A 12,882-nucleotide genomic window follows, 5' to 3' on the forward strand; every position below is an offset into this window, starting at 1 on the left:
GTAATTACTAGTGGTCAGTGTCTAACTATATCATGGACAAGTCTGCCAACCCCTCTATATCATTGATCAGATGTTACAGCAGAGAGAAGACCTACAATTTATTTCAATTTACTTAGCTCAATAATCAAATGTTTGAGCCTTTAACTGGGGAAACTACAAGTTACCATTTTTGGTGTTAAAATGAAGCCAAGTTCTTTCTGGGCATGAATCTCTCCCACCCACTGTGTATGTGTGTGTGTGGGTGTGTGTGTCTGTGTGTGTGTTTGTGGAGGGGAAGGCGACAGAGGCATTATTTTGTTAGTTAAGAGCAGAAAAGAAAAAGAGGTGAGTTCAAAGGGGCATAAATTGAGTCTTAAAATTTTCAGATGCCAAAAGAACCAGAGATCTAAGGGTAGGTCTCATTGAGGCTGAGCTAGTTTTTCAGGTTGTCTTTACCACCTTTTCTGTGCTGTGTATGTAATAATCTAATAGGAAAGTTAAAGTGCCCAAAATTTCAACAAGTTAGTAAATAAGCTGCCTCTGAAATTTGCTCTCCTAATTCCAAGTCTAGAGTGGCTTTTCCTGAACTCTAATCTGTTTCTCATCACAGAATAAATAAATATCCAACTAGATAAATGTAAATGGAACTCCTTGTTATAATTTCAGGAAACACCAGGAAAGTCTATCTTTATCAAATAAAATTTAATTCAATTCAACTCAGTTCAAAAAGTATTTGCCAAAACCCTACTATGGGTTATTTTTGCAAAACACACAAATTCTTCCTGTCCTCCACCCTATGTTTCCTCATTTGCTGTCTATGGTGGGTTGTTAGTTCAGCTGGCTTTGGAAGTCTTGAAATATAGGAAACCACAACAGTTCTCCTTTTGTGATATTTATATTGCCTTATAAGAACAATCCCACAGATCAGCAAAAACAGTTGCTGCAAAATTTCCCTTACTAGACTAGAGATGACTGAACCAGACAAGTATTTTTCTTAAACATACTTACACACAGTTTGGTTTTTAGGAAACCAAGTGTTATAAATTGTGGTTTTTCTTAAAATACAATAAAATTTTACTGTAAGTGGAAAAATTCCTAAAAAAAAAAGAAAAACTTATTTTCCTTTGAAGAAAATAGATATTTATTTTCTTCTCTTATAAATAAATATGAGAAACAAGATGTTATCCAAAAGTATCCCAATGAGAATGCTGTCCACTTATTTAGTTACAAGTTACATCTCATTTGTGCCTATGATAGCAAAATTGTAATATGGTAAAAATTGTTTCCACAACACAAAACTGCAACATGGTAAATAATTTTCAACATAATTTTAATCTTCTGTTTTCAAAATGAAGCTTTACCACTTCTTATTTCAGAACAGAAGGGAAGTTGGTTATAGTTTTTATCACGTAAGATGCATTTAAATCACAAGTTCTGGAAACGTTTGATATTTTTTAAAAAAAGAATTTTTCACTCTTCCACAACTCCCTGTTCGAGAAAACCCAGCAGTATCAGTTAACGTTAGGAAGCTGCTGTTTTATTTGTATTGATTTTTCTTTCCTTTGATGTCCCTTGGTTTGTGTTTAGTTATACATGTAAGGTTCTTCTAGAAGTCTTAGGAATCATCAAAGAAACAGTATATTACTTTCTGTATTGCTCTTCACTGTGTTCTATTTTTTTAAATTATCCACTCAATAGTTGATGGACATTTGGATTGTTTCCTGTGTTTTGCTATTATGAATAAAGCTGTTATAAACATGTGTGTACGTAGACAGATGAGGATGGCAATGGGTGGGTAGAAAAGATGGTGTACTCCCCAGGTAGGGAGAAATGTGGAAATAATGCATGGAATCAGGCAGATTCAAGGTGTGATTCAGGACAAAGATGGACCAACTTAGTTAGTCTTGTTTTGGGGAATGTTGTTACATAACTAGTCAATGGGATCTCCTTCTGGTCAGCTATTAGGTTGGTGCAAAAGTTACTGCGGTTTTTGCCATTAAAAAAAAAAAGGCAAAAACCACAATAACTTTTGCACCAACCTAATACTAAGGCCCTTTCTCATCCTCTTGGGGGATAGGAAGGCTAAGCAGGAAACATCACTTTCTGTAAAAATTTTTTAGCACTTTTTTGACTTCTGAGAGGAAAAAAAAATCACAGTAGACTGATTTCTTATGTTGGATTCCCTGGTAAGGACTGAGAAATAACTGCATGCAGAAGGTTTCTAAGGAATTCTATAAGAGATAAACATGGAAAGGAAGTAAGAAAGGCAGGAATGGGGAGAGAGAAAAGCTGACCCTCTTTCTAGTTGCAACTGTGGCCTCAGCTGATACTACAGGGAGTGTGGGAATTGAGATGGCCCCTTGGAGTTAACCTAAGTTAAGGAAAAGGGACTAGGCCTTAGTATCCCTTAATCAGCCCATCATTAGTAATGGGCTACAACTGAGGGCAATTCCCTGTGACAGACACATCTGCTGGAGGAACTGCTGTGTTGTCCCTAAAGCAGAGATCTAGGTGGGCCAATTTAGCTCAGTTTTTTATCCATATGGACACTAAAAAGACAAGTATTTAGGAAAAATGTCATTTCCAGACATGTTTTATTCTATAGGTGGTCACTCACCCTTTCAAAACCATCGAGCTACAGATGAAGAAGAAGGGGTTCAAAATGGAAGTGGGACAATACATTTTTGTCAAGTGCCCAAAGGTGTCCAAGCTGGAGTGGCACCCTTTCACACTGACATCTGCCCCTGAGGAAGACTTCTTTAGTATCCATATCCGCATCGTTGGGGACTGGACAGAGGGGCTGTTCAATGCTTGTGGCTGTGATAAGCAGGAGTTTCAAGATGCGTGGAAACTACCTAAGTAAGTAAAAAGTACATATTACCAAAGTATATGAGTTCAGGAAAAATGGCACTAAATAGCTCCTCTTCCTCCATGTTTTACCAAGTCTCCAACAAAACACACAGGTTCTAGGAATATAGGTAGCTATTTCTGTGGTCACCGTTTCATATGTGTAGTGTGTTTATGCATATTTTCATAAATCTTATGTGAAATATGAAACCTTTGAATCAAATATTAGAAATAAATACTCCCAAATTCCTTTAAATATGTAAGGGTCAAGGCCAAGTTATATTAACTTTCCTAACAAATATAATTGTAGTGTATAAAAAATATTCTTAAATTTTCATTGGCATAATTTATTTGAGGCTGAATGCCATATATTAGCCCCTTTGCCTCCTTTTCTCTGCATGCCTAACATACTATCAGGCACTTAGTAGATGCTAAAGAAAGGTTTGAGAGTTTGTTGAATAACTCAATGAATAGACAAATGAAAAGTGGAGACATTAAATCTACAAGATGTAATGATGCAGCAAATTCTCACTTCAGTGTGCAGCGTATGCAATAATTTCAAGAGTGGGATGTCCTGGCAAGACATAGGGTGTGTGTGGAGGGGGCGTTGTTGTGTGTGAAGAGGGGTGGGGAGATAAAAACAAAACAAAACAAAACAAAACAAAAAACTTGTTCTGAGTTACCGAATGTTTTTGGTTAGCCAAATATTTCTCTTCTTACTTCCAAACCCAACGTTGGCACTAAGTTTGGTTACTTGAAAGCTATTTCATAGAAGGAAGCACCCAATAGATACATTATTCCAATTTGAATTAACATGTTGCACATCCCCAATAATTATGGGTGTCCCATCTCACTCTGAAGAGCAAGACATCTCTGTAACTATCTCCTCCCCATTTCCCTTCAGGATAGCGGTTGATGGGCCCTTTGGCACTGCCAGTGAAGATGTGTTCAGCTATGAGGTAGTGATGTTAGTGGGAGCAGGGATTGGGGTCACACCCTTCGCATCCATTCTCAAGTCAGTCTGGTACAAATATTGCAATAACGCCACCAATCTGAAGCTCAAAAAGGTAAGTCCTTTCATTTATCGGAGGGCCTAGAGCAGTAACCGTACTCTGCCATGTGAGGCCTGAGAGTGCTTTCAGGGCTAAGGTTGGCAGAGACCATGGGAAGTGAAGAAAAGCTTCCGGTGGTTCCAGAGAGACAGGCTTTTCTTCAAAAGAATATCTGTTAAATCTAATGTGCTTCTAGATAAGTAGGCCTATTAGTGAAGGGAATATATTGTATTTGTATAGTGTTGCTGGAAATTCGGAAGAAAGAAAGTTGGGAAAGTATTCACAGCCCCAACTTAATGGCTATAATTTTTGTATATTCTCTTGTAATATTTTCCATGTTTACATATTTTTAGAAAGTTGTAAATATTGAGTATGTATAATTTCATGTCCTGCTTTTAAAAAACATTATAGAAAGTGTTTTTCAACGTCTTCACAGGCTTTATAATGATGACTTTAAATGATCCCTTCATGTTCTATTGAGAGGATATTGAATAATTTTTCTTTCGTCTTGTGTTAGATATTGAGATTGATTCAATTTCCAGCCACGCAACCCCCCCCCCCCACCCACTCACCCAATACTTTTTTTGCAAAGGGAGGAGAGGAGACCTGAAACTCTACTTATGAATATCTCCTCAGGATCAATTCACAGGAGATTTTTTGGTTACCTATAAATTTGGTTTTATTGTGTAATAAAGGGCATCCTAAATAAACCTCAGGCCATTCTAATAACTGTAAAGATAAACTCTAATAGGGACATTAAGCCTACCTTGACTTTTCATTCTCCCTGTACCTCTTTTCCATGTGGAGGAGATGTGCATAGAACCTTATTTTTCCCCTAGGAACTCATGAATGTCTGGCAGTAGCAGGCAGGGAAGAATTTCTGTGGCAATCCCTGCTAGTCTAGATTCCATCAGGCTTTCTGAGAAGAGGTTCGAAGGAAGCCAGAGATTCTGGGAGAGTAAGAGCAGACTCAGAGAGAAACTTGGTGGGCTAATAGTTTTCTCTTAAGCTATGTATTTCTGAGGCCAAGTTACTTATTTACTGCCCTGCTAGAGTGAAGGCCAGAGCAGATTCCTGTAAACTACCCTGTGAAATGTCCAGAGCCTTCTGAAAATCTATGTTTCTAGGCATTCTGAGCATCAGGAAAAAGTTTAGGTGACAGAAAGTGGAATTTCACATGTTAATGCTGATAGGGCCTGCCAAATATAATCTGCTTCATGATCCACCCCATTTTCAGATCTACTTCTACTGGCTGTGCCGGGACACACATGCCTTTGAGTGGTTTGCAGATCTGCTGCAACTGCTGGAGAGCCAGATGCAGGAAAGGAACAATGCCGGCTTCCTCAGCTACAACATCTACCTCACTGGCTGGGATGAGTCTCAGGTAAGGACAAGACTCCAAGGCTCAGGTCCTTCCCATGGTGTACAGGGATTACGAACTTCCCCTTGGTTATTGGTGTGTCTTGTGCACTATTTTTTCTAAGTATGGTTAGTGGATTTGGTGATCCGGTCCATTCACTCTCATTTAGTATCGCCACCTTATATTTAGACTGCTCAGATTAGAATCAAAGCCAAGGAGCCCGTGAGGGAATAAAAGCCATCACTTTGACATTATTAAAGCAATTCTCCCACCAGGCACTCTGAAACCAGGTGATTGAGATGATGCACAGGGTTATTTTGGGGAAAACTTAGCTTTCTCTTTCTCTCTGTCTCTCTCTCTTTCTCTCTCTCTCTCTCTCTCTGTGTGTGTGTGTGTGTGTGTGTGTAAAACAGACAGTCCCCAACTTACAATGGTTCAACTTATGATTTTTCAACTTTACAATGAAGTGAAAGCAATATGCATTCAGTAGAAGCCATACTTCAGTACAAGACATACTTCAGTACTGTATTCAATAAATTACATGTGGTCTTAAACCTTTTATTATAAATAGGCTTCGTGTTAGATGATTTTGTGCAATTGTAGGCTAATATAAGTGTTCTGAGCACATTTAAGGTAGTCTAGACTAAACTAACTATGATGTTTATTAAGTTAGATGTATTAAACCCATTTTAGACTTACGGTATTTTCAATTTAATGATGGTTTTATCAGGATATAACCCCATTGTAAGCTGAGGAGCATCTGTTTATATAACGTACATAAGCATATAAAGGATTCTGTATATATATATTTTAATATGTATTTATATATGTATCCTATATATTTATATGTACTATGTATATATGTATTTATAAAATCATTTAATTTATATGTTTTTGTATGTTTTATGATATACTCACTACATTTATAATTATTATGCATATATATTGCCAGGTATTATTCTTATGTATCTATTCACATAGATTGTCTAATTTTATCATCTCACCAACCCTATGAAGTAGCTCCTACTATTATCCACACTTTACAGATGAAAAAACTCAGACCAGGTTAGGTCATTTTCCTAAGAGCACCCAACAAGTAAGTGACAGAGACAGAATGTGCCAGAGCCTGTCCTCTCAGCATCTTGCAGTAGTTCATGATTATCATTTATAAATAAATTACTATATATCTAATGAAGGTGATATATATGCATGTATGTGTGTGTGTATGTGTGTGTACAATGAGAGTGCTCTTTCAAAAATGTTTGGAGACCACTATAATAAAGTAGCCAGTAGTTCTCAACTGGGACAATTTTGCTCTGCTCCCCCTCAAGATACACACCAGAGACAGTTGGCAATGTAAATATCCTACAATTAACAAGACAGCCCCTCACAACAAAGAATTATACAGTCCCAAATATCAACAGTGCTGAAATTGACAAACCCTGAAACAAGTTAATGATTCCTGGAGTGGTAACATCTTTGTAAATAAGCAAACATTAATGATTTGGCCTGGAAGCAGCATAAGCTATCACCATGAGTGAGGAGCTAAGGCAAGAGTCTCTGCATATTTCTGTCCAGTGTCTCAGCTGGTGTCTTAGTCCATTTGTGCTGCTATAACAAAATACCCGAGACTGGGTAATTTGTAAAGAACAGAAATTTATTTTCTCAAAGTTCTGAAGGCTGGCAAGTCCAAGATCAAGACACCAACAGGTTTGGTTGTCTAGCAAAGGCTGCATCTTCTGGGTGGGAGAAATACTGTGTTTTCACATGGTGGAAAGAAAAAGGGAAGGCTCGTCAAATACTGTGGGATGACTCTTTTCCAAAGCCCTTAACTCATTCATAAGGGATGATCCTTCATGTCTTAATCACCTTTTTAAGGCTCCACTTCTTAAAGCTATCACATTGGCAACATCTGAATTTTGGAGAGGATACATTCAAACTGTAGCAACTGGGTACACATAGACATTGACTCCACAACCCTGGGAATCTTCCATGTGCACCCTGTCACTGTGAAGACTGAATTCCCATTTGGGTTTCGACATATTGTTTATCACAGATTATCCAAGTCTTAAAGGAATCTTGTAGCAAATATAGATTAGGGAAACATAACCATAAGAATTGTTGCTCCATAAAAAGTGGTTTCAAAATGCCACTTCTGCAATTTAAAAACACAACAAAAATGCTTTGATAAAAATAAAACTCAGGAAAAAAATCTATAGTATATAAATTGCTTTACTGTTCTGTTATTTTAAAAGCCAGGCACAGGTTTTTTTTTTTTAAATCAGTTATTTATTTGTATGGAAAAAGTAATTATTTTGCTTTGCAAAACTGATCTCTATAGAATTATTAAATTGGAGTGCCCACCTTTCTTAACCTCCTCTATGCCCATCATCCATCTAGTGAATTTCAAATCTGATTTGCTTTTTAAAAATAAATTTAATTAACCACTTTTATGAAAAATACCTGTTGCTCAAACTGAAGCCTCCTAGAATGGTATCAGAAAAACAGCATGTGACTATATACACATACGTGCACGCACACTCACACACACACACACGCACGAGCTTCAGGCTTGATTTGATGTCTTATTATGCTACCAAAGTATTGCTGCATTTTAGTCTAAAATTGTTACATCTCTTAGTAATTCTCCCAAAGGAGTGGAAGTATATTAGGGTGAAGAGAAAAAGTCAAACATAGAGCAGAGAGAAAAACAGTGAGACACTACTCATCCATCAATGCCTGACTCAAATACTTCGGCCCTAACCCCCCCAATTCTTCCACTTCACCTTCCTTCTTTGTTCTCATTAGGACGCTTGTGCCTCTTTCATGACACTCATCATACCCTGTTCGACATATGGGATTATTTATATTTATACTTCGAAGTCTCCCTTTCTAGACTGTAAATTGCTTGAGAGAGATCCAGTTTATTTATCTTTGTTTACCTTTTGGCATCCAGCAGGGTGCCTTGGTTAGAATAGTTTGTGAAGGATGTAAATACATTGTATGTGCTTTTACAGAATGTCTCTTTTTTTTTCTGAATTCATGTCCTTTCCTGTAGGCCAATCACTTTGCTGTGCACCATGATGAGGAGAAAGATGTGATCACAGGCCTGAAACAAAAGACTTTGTATGGACGGCCCAACTGGGATAATGAATTCAAGACAATTGCAAGTCAACACCCTAAGTAAGGAGTCAGTCACCAAGATGTTTTTGAGGCTTGCATCTGCCTAAAGCGGCAGCCCCTATATATATCTAAACTTATATATTTTAGAAACTCAAATATGTGTATTACTATATAAAGGTTGAATTCATGCCCAACAGAAGATTCCAGATATCTTCAACTTTAAGAAGGATCTTTAAATTATACCAAATTACCTGGAGATTTATTAAAAACAAATATTTCCAGGTCCCCATCTCAGACTTTCTCAACCTGCCTGTCCCAAGTAGGGCCACAGCTTGGTTCTTTTCTTTAGTCACCTAAATTTCATTAGTGTATCTACTTCTTTTAAAGATTCAATATAATTTATACATATTGTTAAGGAGACACTGTCCCCACTTTCAGTTCTAAAAGCTTCTGGGTCTAAAATCTTAAGTTGACAGATATCTCAAGGTGTTTTCTGCTCTCACTAAAACTTTAGTCATTATAAAACCTTGAGGGGGATCCCTTGTCTTGCTAGAACACCTAAGAAACTCAAGAGACCACCATATATGTACCCTTTAGACTATTGCTTTTTGCACTGTAAGAAGCATACGAAGTGCCTGGGGATCTCTTTAAAATGCAGATACCGATTTAGAAGATTTGGAGTAGGGCCAGGTAATCTGCACTTTTTAAAAAGCTGACGCCAAGGCTACTGATCAGAAACCACACTTTGAACAGGGCTTTAGACTCTAAAATTTAGAGAAATGAAGCCACACCGAGTGGTTGGCATAGTTGGTTTGTTCCTAATTTCAAGATGCCAGGGGGCACAAAGTCCTGAAGGAAAGTAGCCCACGGACTCATGAATTCACCACCATTTTCTCTGTGATAGAAGTTTCCAAAAACCTTGGTTGGATTTTATTTTTGCCAGGGAAGTCAACTACCTTTTGAACTATCCAGATGCTCACACAAACAGGCTGAACCACACTCCCTCTGAGCAATATGATCCCTTTGCTATTTGTGGAAAAGACAAAGGAGCATACGGGACTCTGCCCTGGGGCCTCAAATTAATGGGAAATTCACCTACCTGCTTTGTAGACATCTCATCCCAAAGCTTGATATTGTCTTTTTTTTTTCTTTCCCAAAAGTACCAGAATAGGAGTTTTCCTCTGTGGACCTGAAGCCTTGGCTGAAACCCTCAGTAAACAAAGCATCTCCAACTCTGAGTCTGGCCCTCGGGGAGTACATTTCATTTTCAACAAGGAAAACTTCTAACTTGTCTCTTCCAGGAGGAAATAAATGTGGGTTGTGCTGCCAAATGCTCAAATAATGCTAATTGATAATATAAATACCCCCTGCTTAAAAATGGACAAAAAGAAACTATAATGTAATGGTTTTCCCTTAAAGGAATGTCAAAGATTGTTCGATAGTGATGTTACATTTATATGGAGCTCTATAGTTTTGAGAGCACTTTTACAAACATTATTTCATTTTTTTCCTCTCAGTAATGTCAGTGGAAGTTAGGGAAAAGATTCTTGGACTCAGTTTTAGAATCAAAAGGGAAAGGATCAAAAGGTTCAGTAACTTCCCTAAGATTATGAAGCTGTGACCAGATCTAGCCCATCTTACTCCAGGTTTGATACTCTTCCCACAAAACTTAGGTGCCTCAGAATCCTCAAAATCAGTTTTTATATTCGCCAAAAGAAGAAGGAAACCAAGGAGTAGCTATATATTTCTATTTTGTGTCATTTTTGCCATCATTGTTATCATATTGAAGGAAATTTTCCAGATCATTAGGACATAATACGTGTTGAGAGTGTCTCAACACTTAGTAGTGACAGTATTGACATCTGAGCATACTCCAGTTTACTAATACAGCAGGGTAACTGGGCCAGATATTCTTTCTACAAAAGAATATTGGATTGATTGGATATAATGTAATACTCATCATTTACCACTGTGCTTGGCAGAGAGTGGATACTCAAGTAAGTTTTGTTAAATGAATGAATGAATTTAGAACCACACAATGCCAAGATAGAATTAATTTAAAGCCTTAAACAAAATTTATCTAAAGAAATAACTTCTATTACTCTTATAGACCAAAGGAATCTGATTCTCCCTAGGGTCAAGAACAGGCTAAGGGTACTAACCAATAGGATGGCCTGAAGGGTTCTGCACATTCTTATTTGAAGCATGAAAAAAGAGGGTTGGAGGTGGAGAATTAACCTCCTGCCACAACTCTGGCTCATCTAGTCCTGCTCCTTGTGCTATAAAATAAATGCAGACTAATTTCCTGCCCAAAGTGGTCTTCTCCAGCTAGCCCTTATGAATATTGAACTTAAGAATTGTGACAAATATGTATCTGATATGGTCATTTGTTTTAAATAACACCCACCGCTTATTTTCCATAAATACACACACAAAATGGATCGCATCTGTGTGACTAATGGTTTATTTGTATTATATCATCATCATCATCCTAAAATTAACAACCCAGAAACAAAAATCTCTATACAGAGATCAAATTCACACTCAATAGTATGTTCTGAATATATGTTCAAGAGAGAGTATCTAAATCACTGTTAGTGTGGCCAAGAGCAGGGTTTTCTTTTTTTTCTTAGAACTGCTCCCATTTCTGGGAACTAAAACCAGTTTTATTTGCCCCACCCCTTGGAGCCACAAATATTTAGAACTCTTCAACTTTGGTAATGAGGAAGAAAGAGAAAGAGCTGGGGGAAGGGCAGAAGACTGGTTTAGGAGGAAAAGGAAATAAGGAGAAAAGAGAATGGGAGAGTGAGAGAAAATAAAAAAGGCAAAAGGGAGAGAGAGGGGAAGGGGGTCTCATATTGGTCATTCCCTGCCCCAGATTTCTTAAAGTTTTATATGTATAGAATATAATTGAAGGAGGTATACACATATTCATGTTGTTTTGATTATCTATGGTATTGAATCTTTTAAAATCTGGTCACAAATTTTGATGCTGAGGGGCATTATTCAGGGGACTAGGATGAACTAAATAAGAACTCAGTTGTTCTTTGTCATACTACTGTTCCTTTGGTCTCCCAGAATCCTCAGGGCACTGAGGGTAGGTCTGACAAATAAGGCCTGCTGTGCGAATATAGCCTTTCTGAAATGTACCAGGATGGTTTCTGCTTAGAGACACTTAGGTCCAGCCTGTTCACACTGCACCTCAGGTATCAATTCATCTATTCAACAGATATTTATTGTGTTATTACTATGAGTCAGGCTCTGTTTATTGTTTCGATTCGTTACACCAAAGTATGAACTGGAGAGGGTACCTCAGTTATAAGGAGTCTGAGAATATTGGCCCTTTCTAACCTATGTGTATAATTAAAACCAGCTTCATTTGTTGCTCCAAGAATGTTTCTCCAAGGTTTTCTATCTTCAAAACCAACTAAGTTACGAAAGTAGAGAGATCTGCCGTGTGTTCTCCAGTTATGAGATAAAAAATGAATATAAGAGTGCTTGTCATTATAAAAGCTTCCTTCTTTATTCTTCCCTCAAGCCACCAGCTGCCATCCACCAGCAGCCAGCTGCCAGCCCAGCTTTTTTTTTTTTTTTTTTTTTTTAGCACTTAGTATTTAGCATTTATTAACAGGTACTGTAAGAATGATGAAGCATTGTTTTTAATCTTAAGACTATGAAGGCTTTTCTTAGTTCTTCTGCTTTTGCAATTGTGTTTGTGAATTTTGAATACTTGCAGGCTTTGTATGTGAATAATTCTAGCGGGGGACCTGGGAGATAATTCCTATGGGGAATTCTTAAAACTGTGCTCAACTATTAAAATGAATGAGCTTTCTTTGTGTATATGTTACTGATCTTTGTATTAAAGGGTAAATTCAGTTAGTAACAGTTTTCTCTACCCCGGTGGGGTTGAGACACTCTGTGTTTCTGTATATGATATGCCAAACACTTCATGGTTTATGGATTGGAAAGTGAAAGCTGAAGACTAAGTTCTGTGCTGAATACTGTTGATCTTCACAACACTAATATAAGGGACAGGGAGGGCAACTTAATGTCATAGACAGAATTTCAGAAATGAAGAAGCCCCAGTGTGACATCTTTGTTCCACGTCTACTGAACTTTCATGTTCTAACTTCACAATTGAGTGTCATCAAGTTCAATTGTGGGCATATATGTTCATGCTTCTGTGATAGCCCTCGTTCTAAATGAGTCAACCGGTTACGATCTCCACTATTTAGGAAATGCATAGGGGTGTGGGCATGACATGTTCCTGTGGGAGTCAACAGGTGCTGCCATGGAGGGAAAGGACATTACCTAAAATAAATGGCAATAATAGAAATAGCCAACGTTTGGTAAACACCTCCTACTATGCCGAACATTTTACATACACTTTATTTAATCCCTCAGCAACACTACAAGGTAGCCGTTTTATCCCAATTTTGTTGATAAGAAAACAGTCTGAACGAAGATGAATGAGAAGGAAAAGTTCCCATAACTATTGGGATGTCAACATTCAATCCACAT

The 12,882-nt window shown here is 37.6% G+C and overlaps 1 protein-coding gene across 1 annotated transcript in view; it reads left to right on the plus strand.

Annotated features, from left to right (window-relative positions):
* LOC129025088 (cytochrome b-245 heavy chain) overlaps positions 1 to 12,677 on the plus strand; it is a 34,056-nt gene extending 21,379 nt beyond the window's left edge. The window contains exons 9-13 of the mRNA XM_054472578.1: positions 2,585 to 2,838; positions 3,731 to 3,893; positions 5,116 to 5,262; positions 8,297 to 8,421; positions 9,522 to 12,677. Coding sequence (XP_054328553.1) covers positions 2,585 to 2,838; positions 3,731 to 3,893; positions 5,116 to 5,262; positions 8,297 to 8,421; positions 9,522 to 9,648 — 816 coding nt within the window. The 3' untranslated portion in view covers positions 9,649 to 12,677. The remainder of the gene's footprint in view (positions 1 to 2,584; positions 2,839 to 3,730; positions 3,894 to 5,115; positions 5,263 to 8,296; positions 8,422 to 9,521) is intronic.
* Positions 12,678 to 12,882: the final 205 nt, after the last annotated feature.

The sequence above is a fragment of the Pongo pygmaeus genome, chromosome X (genome assembly GCF_028885625.2).
Source record: "Pongo pygmaeus isolate AG05252 chromosome X, NHGRI_mPonPyg2-v2.0_pri, whole genome shotgun sequence".
In the NCBI taxonomy this organism is placed as follows: domain Eukaryota; kingdom Metazoa; phylum Chordata; class Mammalia; order Primates; family Hominidae; genus Pongo; species Pongo pygmaeus.